We start from the raw sequence: 20391 nt of genomic DNA, 5'->3' as shown, positions 1-20391 counted from the left end.
AAGGGCATAACCTGTTTATTGAGAAGCGTGGACGTCTTTTGTAGTTTGAACTTTTTATCGATGTTGTTTATGCCCGCCACTGGTTACAATTGTTTACAATTACGCCGAAAGTTAATGATTTGTTAGTTTGTTAGTTAGTTAGTTAGTTAGTTTGTTGGGTGTTGGGGGGGGGGTTGTTGGGTTGTTTGTTTGTTTGTTTGTTTGTTTGTTTTTTGACGTGCGTATGTCCGGCAGTTGTTTAACTGCCATTTCGGATTGCATTCCGTTGCTGGTTGATTCTTCTTCTCTGTGAATGACTAAAGAGGAGGGATAAGGATCGCACCACCGTACAAAGATCGCACAGTAATTCAAGACGGAGGTATACTGTTGCGAATTACTTCTATCGTTAAAGTTAATCAGCTGCGTCAAAGTCCACTGAAGACAAAGGGTATATTTTTACACAAACCTATTCGGGTCGATGTTTGAAAAACAATCACGAGAACACGTAAAATAAACACTTGTCTGCATGCCTTAAGCTCTATTTGCGAATGAACTTTATTTGTTACAGATAAAAACTTTATTTCAATTTGACACAGGATCGAGAAACAACCACACACAAAATAGCACACAGGGTCAACATCATTTTGCAATATACATGTATGATTTGTTATTATTATTTTTATTTTTATAATTAAAAATAGTAAGTAAACGGTAATAATAGTAACAGTAGTAAGTAATAAATAAAAGTAAGTATCGTGAATTTAAGTTATCGGTAAATTATAAGTATGAGGAAGACGTTAAGTAAACAAAATTATGGTATAAATAGCATAAATGATAAGGTACATGTATGTTTATTGCGTATGTAGTGTACTAATGTATACCAAATTATAGACAGTGTTTTCAGGTTGATTCAAACTAGAAATCATTATATCGACAAGTAGTTTCCTATGTTTGTTTGTTTTTCACGAGCCAAAGAATGCAATCAGACATCATATCATATTGATATAAATGCGATCGGTGTGTATGTCACAAAGGTAACTATTAATAAAAGAAATAAAATACACTGACTGCAAGACCTTTTCAGCAACACGTCACAGTGGAATTTGTAGATAGACGTCAACTAACAATTTAAATTGAACAAAATGTTTCCGCTAAGAAAGCATTTATAACAAAAAAAATCGCCCACGGGATTTAATTAAGGGATAGCTACAAATTATAAAAAGTTTTGATGACTTTTTTTCTGGGGCATGCTTTCTTTTTACTTTGTCCGCATAACACTGCTCTAGAAACATCACCGGAAGGCAGAAATATTATGGACCAGGTTAAATCATGTATCAAGCGAAATTACTGTTGTCTCCTCACTCATTCACATGAATCATGGCTGTAAAAAAAAGCCCTTCGGGTTTCACCCGGAAACTCTCTCAACTTACATAAAATAACTTGCTGATCAGAGGTAACAAACAGATAAGTATCATTCGATAAAACTCTATATAAATACATGTAATTGTAGTATCAATTAAGCTGAGTAAATTAGTAATGCGTGAACATAATATAAGTGCAAGCCAATCACGCTACAACCCTCAACGATGAAATAAATATATTAATAAACTGACATAGGCCTACATCGATGACAAAGGAGTCTAGTTAATAATTATTCCAATTAACTGATCTCTTTTCTTTTAAGCTACTTGGATCTTTGTAAGGCATAGAATATCTCTACTTGTACACTTAATCAAAATGAAAATCATCTCTAACCGTTGTCTTATTTTTCAAATTTCCAATTGAGTATCGATGTTTAACTCTTCCGTTGTGGCTGAAAATACATTATTAAACACAAGCAAGCAACATGTGGAAGAATAATTCTTTAGTCGTTTAATTCAGAAGAAACTGTTAACCTTATTTCTAAATCTCTTTTAACATATCTGTTTTTGGCTGTGGTAGTTTTCCATCTCCAATGCTGCATAATTAATTCATCTGAAATTCCTTTATTAGCTAAATGCGATGCTCCATCAGACCCTAAACTGTGCAAGCCATATTTTTTGGGATCGGACACCCCAATCTGTTTCAATGCATCCAGGAATAGCTCCCGTGCACCTTGTGTAACTTAGTGGCTTATTCTTCAGAGGAACGTGTGCTTTCTGTTTGGAATGGTCGGAGAGTGGTGCGAACACAAATACATCATCTCCCATTTTAGTGTCACATTTTAACAAGTAGAACTTTAAAAATGGAGACGGGAGAGTATTCATTGTTGGTGTCAGCAGTAATCGCAGTTGAGCCTTCACTAAAAATGTCAGTTTTAGATCTGGGAACAGAAACTGACAACCCATTTCCTTCCGGCAATTGAGAAATGTGACTAGCTTTTAGTTGTACAATTTCCTCGTGTCTGAAAAGCAAGGGAAACTTTAATGCCACGTAACAAGCTGTTATGAGGTTAAGCAAGTTATTTTCTGGACTGCCAAATCTATCTACAAACTCTTTTTACGGTCTCAAGAGGAGTGGGTTCTTTTTGCACGAGGGGTTTGTGGAGTTGACGTCTACTGCTAATAATAATCTGCTGAACTATAAGCGAATCAACCGGGTTGGGATTTATATTTACTGAAGAATAAATCCATTCTATGGCAGCAGCGGCAGTAGTTATAACACTATCGGATTTGGCTGAGGTTCTCTTGTGAAGAAGACAAGCAGCAATGAATTCATCCTTAATAGGGAGTCTTATTTCAACTTTTAGTTCTTTTAACCATTCGAAAAATTTTCTACAGTTGTACAAATAACTATATATAGTACCATGAGCTTCAGCTAAAATAGCTTCGTTGAAGATTGGTCCCTTCACTTCCTCAAGACTGCCAGGAAAGTTTGACCAAAAAGGCTGAGAGTAAATTATTTAATGACAAAGAAAAACAAGAAAAATGATGATGTGTTCAATTTACTGGCAATCTATGTGTACTGCACAGACTGTACCATTAAAATGCGGGGACCCAATAAGGAATGTTTATTTCTTCCTTGAACCAAGGCAATCGAGCCATCCATAGTCATAATTCCTTTAATCCAAGGTGTGAAACTAGACCACAGGATAGACAAAAAAAAAAAAAAAGAGGACGGCCACCAAGGAAAGATGAGTGTTCCTTTAGCTCTACACATTTGAATATGATCGAGCGCACTAGGAATTAAGACTACAGGTGGCACTAGCAAACAATTTTCACCCAACCAGTTCTGTGCAAAGGCATCTAGACCCGAAGTTCCAGGATTCCAAAACCTGGAGAAAAAACGGGGAAGTTGTTTGTTATAGTAGTTGGCAAAACAATCTACTGAGAATGGCCCCCACATTTCACTGAGTTTTTGAAACATCTCTTTTGATATCATCCAATCATCACAGTCATTTAATCTACTTACAAAGTCTGCTTGGTCATTTTCGTATCTAGGAATCCATTGCACTTCCAGACTTATTTTGTTTTGAACACAAAGGTTGTAAATATTAATGGCTAGGTCTTGTAGATCGTTATTCATACTGCCTATTTCTACAATCCTTGCTGCTGTTAGGCTGTCGGTGAAAAGCTTTAGGTAGGAGTGGGAAACAATGGGCAGAAAAGATCTTAGCGCATGATGGACGTTGTCTCTACTGACTGCTGATTCCTGGAGTTCCATGGCGTTGTCCTGCCGGGTTTGGGGTGGCAATGGGAGCGGTGCCTGCGGTTGCCATGGTGTTGATCGGGACTTGCCAGGGTTTATATCTCGTGTGGAAACTAGTGTAGCTGATTGCGGGTGCTGCAATGTCCAGGTTGAATGGGCATTCTCTGGACCAGTGACCAGGCCTTCTGCAGCTGAAGCAAATGTCAGCATTCGGCATGCCTAAAAAAAGAAAATTAGCACTAAAGCGGAAGAGGATGTTATTTTTTATGGAGGAATTTACCGAAAGAGTGCAGAATATAGATTTCGATCACGAGTACGTACTCAGCAGGGTGACAAGCGGCCTGAACTGGACTGTGCTGCTTTGGACGCTACTTATGTACTATCATGCATCGGTGAATCATTACGATAACACACGTCACGGTGCACCATTTGAATAGCCAGGGCATAGCTCATGTGACACACATAGCAGGAAGCTCCGAATCATGTTACGTCATCCAAACTATCAAAACTACATTCTAATCTACAGATTTCTGAAGTAATATCTGTCCTAATATCTGACGTGGCCCCTTCCCCCACTCGTGACCAAAGACCGTATAGCGCTGCGTAGCGGCGCTCTTCAACAAACAGGCTGTGCATGGACTCACTGTCTACAATTTGAGGAAGTGGTTTTAAATTAATATATCTTATACTGGCGACCGACCAACCAACCCCCTCACTGCGAAAAAATAACAATAATAACAATAATAAAGAAGAAAAGAATAAATGGGAAGATTTTTAAAAAGTGAAATATTGAATATGTTGCCACGTTGTCCAGATAGTTGGAGCAGAATTTCTTTTTTCTCTTCTATGTTTTATTGATCATAAAAACGCAAAACATACATTAGAAGAACAAGCACGAATTACACAGAATTAAGAAGATTGAGAAAACGGGAGATAAATGGAAAGTATAAAAGAAAAAACTTCAGGAAAAAAAGTGGGGGCCATGAAGAGACGGGTAGAAAGATGGTCACTGTACATGTCCATTTGAAATAATTGCATAGGGTTTACAGAATTAGAATTGAAATTTCCATCTTTATAATGAAGACAAACGGTTTGATTTTTGATAGCAATCGTATATTCTATATGATACTGATTTTGTAAAAATAGTCTTATACTATAATCTGGAATCCTCTTATCGTATATCAATTCTGTTATTTTGATTATATCAATTCTGTTATTTTGATATTAAACTCGTGTGAATATTCTATTTAAGATATGGAAATATATAAACTAATAAGAAAATCCAATGCTATGCAAAAAACAAAACAAAACAAAACGAAACAACAACAAAAAACACGAAACGCAATTTCCTGGACCCTTTTTCCGAGCCGGATTGAAATTGCATAATAACATTATGTTAGGACATTTTGAAATGAATTGTTCAATTTTCGATAATTTCCAATTAGGCATTAGATCACCGCGTCGAGGTGACCTATATTATATACGTACATCTTAAAGCTCGTATTATTATCTTCTACCGTAAAATATTATTTACGGTAGAAGCTGATAATTTAGACAAATATAGTGCGCCCAACCTGCCCTCTGGTCCAAGTTCAATATGTAATGAACTTCTTCTTCTCAATCAGTGCCTGATATAGACAGCAAATATAGGAGTTGGGAGGCGTTTATTTCCCACCAAAATGGCCAACTGGATACTTGGAGATTACTATTCTGTCACTTGGACCCTTGTGATTGGGGCCATTGGCATCTTTTTGATGTAAGTTGTCGAGCTCTTCTCATATAATAAGTGCTGAGAGTTCAGCAGGGAAATTCTATTTCCCTTCTCCAGTTAGGAATTTATCACTTTCATGAATGCATTTCGGCGCTGCCAGCTAATATGTCTTCAGTTTTCCATTGCTAAAGGACTCTCTGAGAATGACTTCCAACTTTCAGAAAATGATGCTGTTCCACCCATATGACTGATTTTTACAGATATGATTGGTGGTGTCATCAGTACTTCCAAAGAGCGGGCATACCTGTGGTCCCTTACTACCCAATAGTAGGTAATGCCATTGATTGGTTCAGGGTAAGTAGGCGGTTAATATCATGTTTACACTGCAAAAAAATGTTGTCTTTAACCCTAAAAGGGCCGGCTTATAAAAAATTTTTTAGCGCATCTCGCAGCCAGCCAGGGGGTGCCTCACTCAACTCTCTTGAAACTCGGCACACATGTAAAGCACTCCTTATCGTCACAAAATAATGCGAAGTTTGAACTCAATCAGATACATTTTTCCGTTGTCAAAGTCATTTGAAGTTTGAGGGTACATGCCTGCCTATGGAATTCCATATCTGCCGTCGCCCGTCGTCCGTCGCATTTTGCTTTTTGTTGTGTCCCAATTCTGCCATTTACCAGTTCCAAACATGCCATTTTCCGTCGTGCGTCGCCCGTCGTCCGTCGTGTGTCGCCCGTCGCCGATCAAATGGGTTGCATAGGACCTGCAGAAGCCGGGGTTAAACAAATGACAATGTGATGATTCCATTCACTTCTAAAGATCTTTTCCGAATAAGGCAAGTACAAATCCCACCTGCAAAGCATATATTAGTCCCATAATTAATGTCAATAATGCTAGACTACCCCTGCCCCTTAACAAGAAAATATCGCCTCTCTGAGAATTCAACCAAGTGTTTTTTGGGGAAAAACATTTTCAGCAAAAATGTTCTGGCCAACTTATCCACAGTGTTATTCTAATTTGCATACTGTAAAAATGTGCCGACTTGTTTTCATCAAATTCCAGAAAGAAATCTGCCAACCGATACAGATATTCCATTTTGTCCTCTCAATTTCACCTTGAAATCCAGAAATACTAAACGTGCTGTGGATAACAAACTGTTATTAAATGTATTGTTAGGGGGCAATTACCACTTGGTTTAAGTTTCAGAAAATATGACGTGTTGGTTTTGTGGGTGTGTATGCCATGGTGGATGGACCAATGAGAACAGGTTGTCCAGCACATCAGCATTATTTATGGGGCTAACAAGTAACGTTACTGTTTAAAAGACTTCTGTGAGCCAACCTGCAACTAAAGTCATGTCTAATTTGGAGTATACAGCAGATTTCATCATAGGTATACCCGCCCTCAAAATAATGTTGAATCAATTCGTCTCTTATGAAAACTATTAAGGAATCAAACATTGTAAATAATTTATTATTTACATCCCGTTCTGTGGGTTATCGTGTAGGGACAGACAGAAATACACAGGCTATAGACCTAACGTCTAGAGTAACTAAGTCTATTTTGTTAATTTATTTATGTATCCAAAATGGTATTATTTCATATACACGTTACTTAGCCGATGTCAGGATATTATTTCTTCTTTCAAGTGGAGTTTGGCGCAACGGCAAAAACGAATACATGTACATCTTCTAGTTCTATTGCTAAAATGAGAGTCAGGCGTGGTGGATCGATCGAACAAGGACATGTACATGTGAAACGATCAAGGTTCAAAGTTAAAAATACCACGGCGCAATCGTGACAAAAAACCCGTGTGCATTGAGCACTGCCTTCATTTTTGTATGGAATTCCATATCTGCCGTCGTGCGTCGCCCGTCGTGCATTGTCCGTCGCCCGTCGTGCGTCGCCCGTCGTGTGTCGCCCGTCGTGCGTCGCTGGTCGTGCGTCGCCCGTGGTTTTTTTGTCACGATTGCGCAGTGGTATTTTTAACTTTGACCCTTGATCGTTTCACATGTACATGTCCTTGTTCGATCTATCCACCATGCCTGACTCTCATTTTAGCAATAGAACTAGAAGATGTACATGTATTCGTTTTTGCAGTTGCGCCAAACTCCAATTGAAAGAAGAAATAATATCCTGACATCGGCTAAGTAACGTGTATATGAAATAACACTATTTTGGTTACATAAATAAATCAACAAAATAGACTTTTGTTACGGTAGATTGTTTTTCTCGATAACTTAGTTACTATAGACGTAACTTTAATCGTTAACAGCCAGACTTTAGGTCTATAGCCTATGTGATATTTCTGCCTGTCGCTGCACGATATCCCACAGAACGGAATGTAAATAATAAATTATTTACAATGTTTGATTCCTTAATAGTTTTCATAAGAGACGAACTGATTCAACATTATTTTGAGGGCGGGTATACCTATGATGAAATCTGCTGTATACTCCAAATTAGACATGACTTTAGTTGCAGGTTGGCTCACAGAAGTCTTTTAAACAGTAACGTTACTTGTTAGCCCCATAAATAATGCTGCTGTGCTGGACAACCTGTTCTCATTGGTCTATCCACCATGGCATACGCACCCACAAAAACCAACACGTCATATTTTCTGAAACTTAAAGCAAGTGGTAATTGCCCCCTAACAATACATTTAATAAACAGTTTGTTATCCACAGCACGTCTAGTATTTCTGGATTTCAAGGTGAAATTGAGAGGACAAGATAGAATATCTGTATCGGTTGGCAGATTTCTTTCTGGAATTTGATGAAAACAAGTCGGCACATTTTTACAGTATGCAATTAGAATAACACTGTGGATAAGTTGGCCGGAACATTTTTGCTGAAAATGTTTTTCCCCAAAAAACGCTTGGTTGAATTCTCAGAGAGGCGATATTTTCTTGTCAAGGGGCAGGGGTAGTCTAGCATTATTGGAATTAATTATGTGACTAGTATATGCTTTGCAGGTGGGATTTGTACTTGCCTTATTCGGAAAAGATCTTTAGAAGTGAATGGAATCATCACATTGTCATTTGTTGAACAACGGCTTTTGCATGTCCTATGCAACCCATTTGATGGGCGACGCACGACGGACGACGGGCGACGCACGACGGAAAATGGCATGTTTGGAACTGGTAAATGGCAGAATTTACCAGTTCCAAACATGCCATTTTCCGTCGTGCGAATTGGGACACAACAAAAAGCAAAATGCGACGGGCGACGGGCAACGGCAGATACGGAATTCCATATTTTTGGCTGATCCGTCTCAGAACATAACGCTCTTGCCAAACGCGCTTGGCGTTTGGCAAGAGCGTTATGTTTTGTTGCTACAAAATTGGTGTCAAAATGACCCAAAACAGTCACTCTAAAAATTCCTAAAGGCTTGACTCCAGAAAAAAATGTACTGCGGTGATTTCGGGAAAATGTTGAGGGGGCGCATTTCGACCCTTTGCTCTTATAGGGTTAAAAACATGAAACACCAACAATTGGGTTGTTTAAACTCAATCCAAGGAATTAAAATTAATTTGTGGTTTACCTGAACAAAATGTGTTGACCAATATAATGGAGGCTTAAACTGAATCAGAATTTTATTTTAACAAAATCAAGTTAACACAACCAATCTGATAGTAGTGCACTTTGCAAACTGCTTTGGTTTTAAAATTTAAACCCAGGCTAATTTTCAGTACAGTGAGGTCACTTTCTGGTGACAACTCGTATGTCACCAATAAGTTTTTTTCCAGACATTTTCTGCCTCACACAGATTACGTGGTGTCGGCTTACAGACCTGATTTTGATTATAATGATGCTATGGTATAAATTGCCTTCATATTTCAGAAAGGGAACAACCTTTATGCAGAAGAATGCGTCTTGAAATACGGAAAAGTTGTTGGGTGAGATCCACTTTCCCAGTTGTGTTAAGTTAAATACTTCGATCACCGATAAAGTCAAGTCTATCCCAAGTCCCTGCGCTAAATCATTGTAAGTCCATCGAACGTTTTCAACTTAAAGCTGTCAAAAGATGTTCAAGTGAAATGACATTAAAGCATTCCTTTTTTATTGTTTATGTTGTTACTTTACGAGTGGTCATGATGACTTGTAAAAGGACTTATGGAAATCCGCACCCAAATCCGTTTTAACCTATTACAGTTCATGCTACGGTCCATTTTCTTGCACACCCCCCCCCCATGAGAGTGTGCATCCCTCTAGGTATCACCTCAGAAATTTCATCCTCGTTAATGTTGCGCGCCCGATATTACTTCAAAAGAGCTGGATGTTGATGCTACATTGCAGGTTCTATTGGAAAGTGTTTGCAGCAAAACTAGCGGGGAAATGAAAGAAGATGAAAAACATTTTACCTGATACGATGTGTGATATGATGAAGAAGTAAAGTATGTGGGGTGTATGCGGTGGGTAACGATGTTTTTTGGTGTTGGGAGGATTTTATTACAGGAACGGTAATGTAAACCTTTGCCATGTCGATTTAATCTTCAGGAGAAGACGATTGGTCGAAATGTTTACTGGATGTAAGCCCTTTATTTTTGCAGAATATACAAATTTCGTTACCCGATTCTCTTTGTGACGGACATGGATATCGTGAAAAAAGTCTTGGTGACCGACTTTAGCAAGTTCCCACATCACTGGGTGAGGATACAGTAGATGTGATTGATATTAAAAGAGATGTGATTAATAGTATCTGATCATATTTTAAAATATGCAAATGCTTTTCATTTCGCAACATGAATCCGCAGCTGGAAGCACTTCTGAGTCACAATGGAACTTAAAAATAAAAGAGGAGTGGGCCACAATCATTTTCAGCAAAATTACGTGAAAAATCCCATTTTCGTCAGATTTGGAAAATCTGTAATAAAGTAAGCCCAGTCAATGACACTTCGTGTTCGTGTATGAAGTTAGCATGAGCGTAAACTTTAATCTTGAGGGGAATGGGGTTTTTAATCTGCCTGCATTTGACCAGGGGGATGGGCTATTGAATCATCCCCCACCTCTTCGTGGTGAGAAAAATAATTATGGCCGACACAATCAGTAAAAAAACAACAACAACATAACATAATTACGCCGTTTTGATATAAGGTTTTGCAGAAATGTAATGAACATCGCCCCTGGTGTCATATGGTGTCAGCACTCCCCCCCCCCAATTTTCGAATGTCCGTGGCCGGCCAAGTCATCCCCCACCATCCCCATTCCTCAGTTCGTAACACAAATTCACGCCACTGGAAATCATAATCTGAACAGTTGTTCCTAACTCCTAGAGTTTAATTAAGCCGTGTAATTGATGTACCGCGAGTGGCGGTTCTTCGGGGTATTGTACTCTCATTCTTCGTACGGTAACGTCTTTATAATTTGGTTGGATAACAATAGGACATTCCAGCTGTTGGTTTTCCGTTGGACAATACGTTATTGTATATGAAAGGACAACGATGGAGAGAAGTTCGCGCCATCGTCACGCCTTCTTTTACCACAAGTAAACTGAAGCAGGTACATTTCTTCATTTAACGCAAGATATGGGACGGAGGGAACCCCCCCCGCCTTTGTTGGTCATTGTTTAATCGGAATCTCAGGAATTCTTTACAGACTTCCAGGGGGGTGTTAGGTAACAATAGTGTAGAGTGTGTATGGGGATTGGACAGGTAAGGGGTGGTACCACTCCGTCCCATATCTTACCTGGTATACGTTTCTTATGAGAAGAAAGATGAAATATGGAACCCGGGAACAAGGGCTGGAGAGTTATAAAAGAAAAGCTCTAACTGATAAATATGGCTCTATCATATTCCAATATCAACCCCCCCCCCTTTACGTTTTCCTCAATCCCTTCTGAGTCAATAAAGTGATGTCTTTCGCACTAACTTGTTTTTATTCATTGCGTTCTGGCGAAATGCCAATTTTTCGGCGCTGGGTTCAGAAAATTTTGAAATCTTTCACCGACATTACGAGGGAAAATAGTATATGTAATGGTGCATCTGGTGCATTTTTTAAATTTCATTTTTTCCAATCATTTCAATCAGAATCCGTTTAAAAATTTAGAGACTACTAAATCAAATCAAGACCCACCATGTCACGACTCGAACGTCAACTCAAACCAAAAAACCGTGCTAAACCAAAAAAATATGTGTCAAACCAAAAACACGTGTAAAACCAAAACCTGTGCCAAAACCAAAACAAAAACCGAATAAAAAACCTGAATCAAAACCGAATCCAAACTTCTTTTACATCTAAGAAAAGTGAAGATATTGTTTTATCCTTTAATTAATAAGTTTTATAAAATGATATCGTTATATCAAAGTTAACATGCCAATATTATTAGCGTCAAATTATTGATCTTGGACATAAGAACGATTGCGAGATTATATCCAATACATCAACACCGTTCCCTCTGTCGATTTACATCACCGTTAGAATTCGCACCAAAAAAGAATATCTAAGTGCCATAAGACGTTTTGTATCGCGTTAAAAAACTCCTTACAGTTGGATTATTTAACTAATTTGGCGAGTTTATATCGTTTCGAAGTCACACCCACGGGTCGCCGTCGTCAAGCTACCAAAGAAGATTATTCCCGAGCGATCCGAGAAAACACGTATTATGAAAACTTTACTCGTGCAAACATCCGCGCAATACATTTTTATGACCACTTTCGCGTGTGAATTTATAACACCGTAAAACGAATTTGGTGACAACATCGTAATTTTAAACTCAGTACCGCTCTAAAAGTGCGTTTTATAAAAGGCTTTTTAGAAGAAGCCGAAGGGGAAAAGTCGAATCGTTAACGGAGCACAATTTTGACGGGGAACAGACGCCATCTTGCGAGTCGGGCAAAGAGCCCAGAGTTGAGCTGTCGTCGTAATGGACTTGGACTACCCTCTGCTACATTCAACAGAATTAGTCGCTTGTATTTACGCTTCCACCCATACCAAATGGTTAAACGACACCAGCTTCTTCCACGTGATCATCTGTGACGGTTATAGTTTTGCCAGTGGCTCCTTGGCCAACATGCACGCTTCTATGAAGATTTGATTATTGGAGATGAGTCCGAATTTGCCTTAAATGCTTCTGTGAGTACCCACAACATCACAGAATATCGTCCCCGTGGCCAGCGACCACTTGATTTTGACTATCAACGCAGTGATGACAGACATAAGCTGACAGTTTGGTTAGGTTTGATTGGGAACGGGAGCATTATTGGTCCATTCTTCTTTTGCAACAACATGAACGGTGACATGTACTTACAAAGTGATCAATGCCAACATCGTTCCAGTCATTGATCAAATGCCTCGTTATCGTCGCCATCATGGAGCACCATTGTCTTGAAATTGTGGTGCAAAAATGCAGTTGCTTCACTTTTGAACCGATATCATTCTGGCCATTCTGGTTGTCACAATGGTGCAGCTAACGGCAGAACAGAGAATCTTTTGTGGTTGAGAAATGGCATGAAACCAGAAGTTTGCAGGCTACACAGGATACCTTTCGAGAGGCATTCCCAGACTGAGAACCACCAGCAAAGAAAACAATCTAGGCCAATGTGAGAAAGTATGAAGCACACGGAACCAGCCTCAACCGCAACAAAGGACGTTCAGGAAGGCCAAGGACGGCGACATCTCAGGAAAACATCGCTGCCGTACGACAGCAACTGATTGACCACCCAAAGGACTGAGCCACGCCACTTTTAATCAGATCACTCATCACGACCTTAATTCACTTACATCCGTTCTGCGTCCACATCCGTCATGAACTTCTGCCTGCTGATCTTATAGAAGACAGACTTCTTGTGAGTGGCTTCTTGAGTGGTGTGAGAGAAATCCCAGATTTCTTCGCAACTTCTTGATCGGAGACGTGGCTGCGTTTGAAATGAATGGTGAGGTCAACACCCACAATGTTGTTCAGTACGCCCCAGCTGGGCAACCACCAGTGTTCAACTTCGAGACAAAGATGAGCGGAGCGAAAGTGACTGTCTGGGTTGGACTGTGTGGCAATGGCGTGATCATTGGTCCATTTTTCTTTGAGCGAAATGTCAGTGGTCAGGCCTATCTTCAAATGATCAACGAAGAGGTTGTGCCACAGATGAAGATCCACTTCCAGCGAGGGCAAAATGGAATGTTCCGTTATGTGTGGTGGGCTCAAGATGGTGCACCAGCCCATCGTCTCATCGCTGTTCGAAATCGCCTCCACGAACTCTTTCACGAACGCATGATTGCTTTGAACCACCCCACTGAATGGCCCCAAGTTCACGAGACCTCAACCCCTGCGACTTCTTTTTGTGGGGTCATGATGAGAAGAACAGAGTTTCCAGCACCCCTCCCCACAACATAAAGGATTTGCGTGAAAGGATTCAGGAGGTGGACATGTGAAGGGTCTTGCCCATGAGAGAAAATCATACAAACTTCGGCTGTTAGGTGTTTTACACATAATCGTGAATAAAATCCATGGAGCAAACCATGCTTAACAGGAATAAAATCCTGGAATTTAAAAAAGAACACGCATCTGTGTCGATTTTGTTCAGGAGGAAAGTGAAGCAACTGCATTTTTGCACCACAATTTCAAGACAACGGTGCTCCATGATGCGTGACCCTGGAATGCTACCCAAGGTTTCACTGAAAGGCGTAAAGCTTCGGCTTTAAGATGAAACAATGTTTTTTTTGCTGGTAAACAAATAGTCTGGCTACAATAACCCCTTTAAGTGGGATTACCTTTTTTTTAGACACATTGTATAACGATTTTTAATTTACTCCATCTCTAAAGTATCCGATGCAGGCGCGCTCGATGTTTTGATTAGCGTTGGGTTTTGGACAGGCTTCTTTTTTTTAAAAAAGTCGTTCTCGGTTTTGGTTTCCATCGATTCGGGCTCGCTGACGTTGTTGCTCATTAGCTTGTTATATTCTGCCAAACGCCTCCCTTCTTCGAGGCGTTTACTGTTTTTGATTTTCGTAACTTTCTCCACGTGAGTTTTCACTGGACTCAAGGGTGGGGCTGGAGGAGTCGTGGGTTGTTCCTCGGTTGTCTCTGTTTCCATCGGCCAGGTGTCCATTGATCGCAAGGGATCGTAGAACGGTTCAATGGAACGTTGGCCGGACGACTGCTTTGACATCAGTACGCGCAGGAAATGTTGTGCGTCGGTTATGCGAAACGTGGAATTGGTGGAGCGTCTGCCCCAAGTCGTAAAAGCTCTAAACGAAGAAAAGACCCGCTTGATAGATGCAAGTCCTGTAGATGCCCTGAAACAAGATCAAATGAAACAGTTACCTTTGGCAACCAAACCCAGCAAGCAAAGTGAGCGGACAGAGTTGCCTTCAGACGCAACTGACCCCATTTGGAGCGTGGACGTGTATCAAATCGAGAAACGCACGAGTCAGTTCAAACGAATCAACGGTAAAAGGTGACAACGCAGCCAACGCTGTACTATTTGCTCGACGGACCCAAGCGTTCTTTTGTGAGAGAAGAGCTTCAAGTGGTACCCAAAAATACCGATTTACCGCCGGCTCGGTAATTGCCATAATTGGTAGAATAAAACTGAACCCCAAATCAATTTGATTTGGGGGTTAAAATCACTTCATGTTTTATATTTGTTTTTACGCTGCGCATTCATCTTTAGGGTTTTTTATGGCAACAGGTAACGATGCCCTTGTCACAAAAGAAACAGTTTTCCGATATCTGTTATGTTCACACGTTGCCCATTTTTTTTGCTTGGCTAGACAGTCGAGACACATCTTCAATTTATAACGTAATGATTTATTTACAAATCGGGATGTTTAATCTTCGTCTACATTGTCTTTATTCATCAATATTGTCTTTATTGACTCTTTTTATGAACAACCAAGTCTTTTATAACCGTTCCCATCGTGTTTATTATGTTCTTTTTATCAGTTAACTTATTTATTTAAGGATAAAACAATATTTTCACTTTTCTTAGATCTTAGATGTTAACGAAGTTTTGATCCCAGAATAGCATCACATCAACAGTCCCCTCATTTGCCTAGAGAAGCTGGGTAAATTTATATAAGTTTTTTAAAAAGTGCAGTTAAGTACAATAAACAACAAAAGCATGTAAAGTAGTTCTCATACATTTACGAGGAGTAGAAATTCGAAAAAAAAATTGTTACGAAAAAGTCACTGTATAGGCCTTTTAAGTTACATGCTAATTTGTGGAGATAAGATGTCTTTTTTTTCTAATTTAGATGGTGGAAATATTTAATGACTGCTGTGGCCCTCTCCTGGTTAACATGGAAAAGGCTTATGTCAGAAACCAAGCCCTTGACACGAAGAAGTAAGTAGGTTTAAAAGTCCAAGAACAAAGAATACGGAATGGAAATCTTGGAACCTTTCAAAGTATTCTGTAGACTTTTGGAGCATGGAGGATTAACAACCTAATAATGTTGCCACTATTGACTTGATATTTCATTCTGCATCTCAACCTGTTGCTGCAGTCATTTCCAGCTGAACAATGTTGGCGTTTTTGGATGACAAGGTCACTTGGTTCCTGGCAATGTTCTTATTGGCAGCAGCTTCCAAGATCGAATGGATCAGATAAAGTCTGAGTATCAAAAGAAACCACCAAGGATCAAAATCAATTTTCTTCTCATTGAAAGCACAATAAAATTTGGCAATTACAGCATAAAGAGCAACATTTTCTTCAAGGTATTAAGGAATGGGAGTTTGATGGAGTGGTTTCAGCTAATTCCATGGGCTTTATTGACCTGTAAATGAAATTGCCTTAATTTATATCCTCACAGGGTGTATCTAGGATTCTTCGTGCAGACCATCATTGCCATCATATATGGTCTGGATATCCAGTGTCAGACCGATCTTGATCATCCATTTGTGACCAAGGTGGAGAAAGCATTCCAGCCCAGGCTTTTCACGCTTATTCCAAGTGAGAATTTGCATGGATATGGAAGAAAAGCACTACACAAAGTTTCGGTGTAGCTGGGGCGGTGCTGAAAGGAATGGAATAAGAATACACTTGCTTATTTTCAACTATCTGGGAGGCGTGGAAAGTGATCTTTTCAAGTAAAACATTCACTGCCTCCGGCTGAAACCAGGGACAACATGAATCAGACTGGCATTTATTTATTTGGAACCGATTGAGATTTCTTTTGTTCGAGTTCCATTTGAATTGTGTCTCTTCATTAAGTACACGTATGACAATCTAACTTCAACCTGATTTTCGCTCTGAATTTTACAGTCCTTACGTATTTTTAATCTTGTGGTGAGAACACTGTCTTGAAGCTGTTGAAGTCAATATTGACTGCATCTATCTATGATCAAAAGGCTTCTTCCTGCATGAGTTCTGGCCCAAATGTAAAAAAAATGTTATGTAAAGACACTCTTCAGACCTTGCTATCACTTCCAAATTCTAGTACACCATACTTGTGGCTCAACCCCGACCAGGCTGTCTTCTCCCTATTAATCCCCCTCCCAACCTGTTAATTACAGTTATGTTCCCGTCACTGGCCCCACTCTTCGAACTGATGGGATCTAACATCTTCCCAAAAGACGCCATTGATTTCTTCAAGAAAACCATAGAGGATTCCTTCTCAGGAGACAACCAAATACGACAACGTCAGGGCAAAGGTCCCAATAGGGTGGGTATTGCAGAGACAAGCACGAGGACACGAACAACCAAACCGAAATGTTCATGTGTTGTATATTTTTGGTTTGATAATCCTGTTTTATCAAGGGGAAAAAATCATGCAGATGATCCATGGAATGTCCACTCACAAACACGATGTTCCAACTCACACACACGACGTTTGCAATTCACAAACACGACGTTGAAACTCATAAACACGACGTTGGAACTCACACACACAATGTTTGCTTGTGCACATGAAGCCCAATTGGTTTCACTTTCCCTTTGCAATGTGGGTTTCCCAAGGAGGCAAATGTCTTCCAGTAAGTTGCCGAAGCAACATAATAACTCACCAAGCAAGAAAATAACTCATCGAAGCAAGATAATAATTTGCCGAAGCAAGACAAAATTTCGGTTAAAAGTATAATGTTCATTGTCAAAACATACTGGTGACCACAAGGGTACTTGCCACGGTCACCTAGTTACAGCTCTGTACACCCAAATATTGTACCCGTGAAACAGGATTAGAAATACGGGGTGTATCAAAAAAAAAATTACAGTCAGAAAATTGACTGCAAAATAAAAATGTGAACTTTTTGCGACAATCTCTTCTCCTACATGGGTTGATTCGAGTATCATGCTGTTATTAAACTTGTGACCATGAACAGATTTTCATGCCTGAGTGACCAGGAGCTATTTTCCTAAATCGCTCAAAAATTGGCTTGCGCAAACACTTGCTTTGTTCAGAATTGGAACAAAAGTCCAGAAAAGCAAGTATGGAATGTGTGCTTCAATAAAATCATTTATTTCACCCATTTAGTCCTCCACGTGACCACCATTTCATTCCACACAGATTCGTGCCCTTCTCTGCATGTTAGCGACAGCATGCCTGATCATTGCTCTGTTTTGCCTGAGAGCATTGATCTCGACAGTGATCCTTCCTTCAAGGTCATCCAGCTCCGCTGGTGGAGAAACAAAAACCTTGGACTTCAAATGTCCCCACAGGAAAAAGTCCAATGGCGTTAGGTCGGGCGATCTTTGTGGCCATTCCACAGGCCGATGCAATGCAATCACACAGTTATCAAACAGTTTTGTCAGGCGCTCTGTAACCGTTCTCCTCCTGTGTGGTGGAGTACCATCCTGTGACCACCAAGCCCTTTGAAACAATCCATTTCTTTGGCGATGATAACGAGGCATTTGATCAATGCCAATTTGATCAATGCACTTTACCAATAACTGAATACTTCAAGAATTTTGCTGTATGATTATACAAGTACTTTACAATGACTACAAGTATTTTTTGAAATACCTTTACTCTGTGCTTTTGGATGACCTCACCATCCACAGTCAACCTGTTATATCAAATCCAGCAAGACTTCTAACTGTATAAACATGTTATCATGTTCCACTACCACTGCGACAAAAAACTGCAATTACACTGGCATTTAATACTTGACCTTGTTTTCCAAACCTTACAGTATGAAACCATGTCAGAAATGTACTTAAAGAACACAGAGCTTCCTGGTCACGTTTCAACTGCAGAGGAGTCAGAGCAGAATGCCGGTAAACCCAAGAAGCTCTCTTACAAAGAGTTTCTTAGCGCGGTAAGTTTTTTCCTATTGTATCCCATAATAATATCTGTGTCCCTGTAACCTCGGGGGCTGATGCAGAGCTGAGGCAGGGTTGAAAACTGGCAACAATTCATGCTTGAAAACTTTTCAAGCCTGTGCCTGCATCAACCCCCGGCATGACTTCAACTGGGTTTAACTCAACCCTACTCTGGACTAGGGTTGAGATTTTTCAACCAGGGTTGAAAATTGTTTGTGCTGCGGCCTGGATAAACTCGGATTGCAGGAACTAAGTGTGAAACAATGCGGGTTGAAAACCCAAATTTCAACCTGGGGAGGGGGGGCGGTGTCATGGGTTTGCCCAGGGTTTAGTCCAACCCAGGTTTAGAGGCTTGCCCTCAGATTCCTCAAAACTATGCGAGAAGTCTCTGTTTTGAAGCAAGGTAGACTGGCTTGCAAAACGAACAGATATAGGCTAGAGTGATACAGAGAACAAAGTTATGGGCACTTCCCTCTCTCCTGTACAGAACGTGACTCTACTGACAGGTGGCAATGAAGCCACCTCAACGTTCCTGATATGCACCACCTATCAGCTGGCCCTCAGTCCTGAAGTGCAGGACAAGATGATTGAAGAAATCGACAGGATTGCACCAACTCCTGAAGACATCAACTACGAAACAATGAGCAAAATGACCTACTTGGAAATGGTCATACAGGAGTCTTTCCGCATGTACCCGCCAACCATACTGTGAGTTATGTAATAGGGTCTGTTCTTTTGACATCGTTTTTTTTCTAAATGTGGCTGCTAAAATGATGGTTGGCCATCAGTCACAAGTAAAAGAATAATTCAAAACATTAAAAATCCCAAACACAGCCAACAAAATACCAGATAGTAAAACACGTCCTACTAAATACCAAGAGAAAATACAATCCAATTTAAAATCAATGCCACAGATATCCATTTAGCATGAATGGAAGGTAAACTAAAAAAAACAACCAAAGTTGATATTTCTGCAAACTTTGGCCACCCATACAAGTTGTAGGCAAAAACAGAGAGTGCACTCGAGTGGTCTATTGTTTCTGTCTCCTGAGTGCACATTTATAGAGGGTGTTCCTCATATTAAAGGAAAAATTTGAAAACAGCAACACTGTTTTGGCAAAGTCAGTTTTGACAAACTTTATAAATCTAACGTCAAGAGATTGCTGTGCATTACATGACTTGTCTTGGCCTGACAGAGCTGACCGTGTCTGCTTGGAAACTGTGAAGTACGGCAACTACACTCTGAAGAAGGACCTCCTCGTCAACATACCATTTTGTCCTATTCAACGTGACCCCGAGATCTGGCAGGATCCAGATAAATTTGACCCTGAGCGGTAAATATGACCATGATTTCAATACCTAAGAAAGGAAATAGCAGAGAAAATAAGCTTACAAAACAGGACATTTCTGCCTTCACCCTAAACCCAGTGCTCTACTCTTAGGGGTGAGGTCGATTAGTGACAAATTGTCAACCAATGATCGATTATGACCGGTAACCTATGCATGGAATATATAGACCACACACCAGGCAAAATAGACCAGTGCTTTACAAATTGTCACTGATCAAACCTGCCCAATGATGCCGGTAAGGACTTACTGTTTCACTAGTATTCTGTGACAGAAATGCGAGGGTTTGGAAGTGTTGGGAGACAGTGCACATGAACATTGTGTGTGCACGGGATATGCCATCTTATATGGCAATCATAGAAACATTGACATGCGTCACGTCATTGTTCAATTACAACTTCTTGCATCCAATGAGACTACTGAGAAAGCATGTCAACAGTCCAAAATACAATTTATGCGACCAGTAAAGATGTGGCAGTGGATGCCATCATGTTTCCAGATACTTCAAACGCTTGCTGAATTATACCCAGTAAA

At 40.0% G+C, this 20391-nt stretch overlaps 1 protein-coding gene and 1 pseudogene across 1 annotated transcript in view; one reads left to right on the top strand and one right to left on the bottom strand.

The window, feature by feature from the left end:
* Nucleotides 1-621: 621 nt before the first annotated feature.
* On the bottom strand, nucleotides 622-5077 carry LOC147799700 (uncharacterized; annotated as a pseudogene).
* A 155-nt stretch (nucleotides 5078-5232) lies between these two features.
* LOC110991157 (cytochrome P450 3A56-like) overlaps nucleotides 5233-20391 on the top strand; it is a 17844-nt gene continuing 2685 nt past the window's right edge. Inside the window, exons 1-11 of the mRNA XM_087134294.1 lie at nucleotides 5233-5362; nucleotides 5578-5671; nucleotides 9161-9216; nucleotides 9871-9967; nucleotides 10703-10819; nucleotides 15509-15597; nucleotides 16064-16203; nucleotides 16767-16915; nucleotides 18381-18506; nucleotides 18998-19218; nucleotides 19707-19844. Of these exons, the coding sequence (XP_086990420.1) occupies nucleotides 5286-5362; nucleotides 5578-5671; nucleotides 9161-9216; nucleotides 9871-9967; nucleotides 10703-10819; nucleotides 15509-15597; nucleotides 16064-16203; nucleotides 16767-16915; nucleotides 18381-18506; nucleotides 18998-19218; nucleotides 19707-19844 (1304 nt within the window). The 5' untranslated portion in view covers nucleotides 5233-5285. The remainder of the gene's footprint in view (nucleotides 5363-5577; nucleotides 5672-9160; nucleotides 9217-9870; nucleotides 9968-10702; nucleotides 10820-15508; nucleotides 15598-16063; nucleotides 16204-16766; nucleotides 16916-18380; nucleotides 18507-18997; nucleotides 19219-19706; nucleotides 19845-20391) is intronic.

This window comes from Acanthaster planci, linkage group LG03 (assembly GCF_054643075.1).
Source record: "Acanthaster planci isolate LZ-2023a linkage group LG03, COTS_SCS, whole genome shotgun sequence".
Taxonomy (NCBI): Eukaryota; Metazoa; Echinodermata; class Asteroidea; order Valvatida; family Acanthasteridae; genus Acanthaster; species Acanthaster planci.
This window is presented reverse-complemented; position numbering and strand designations above follow the sequence as displayed.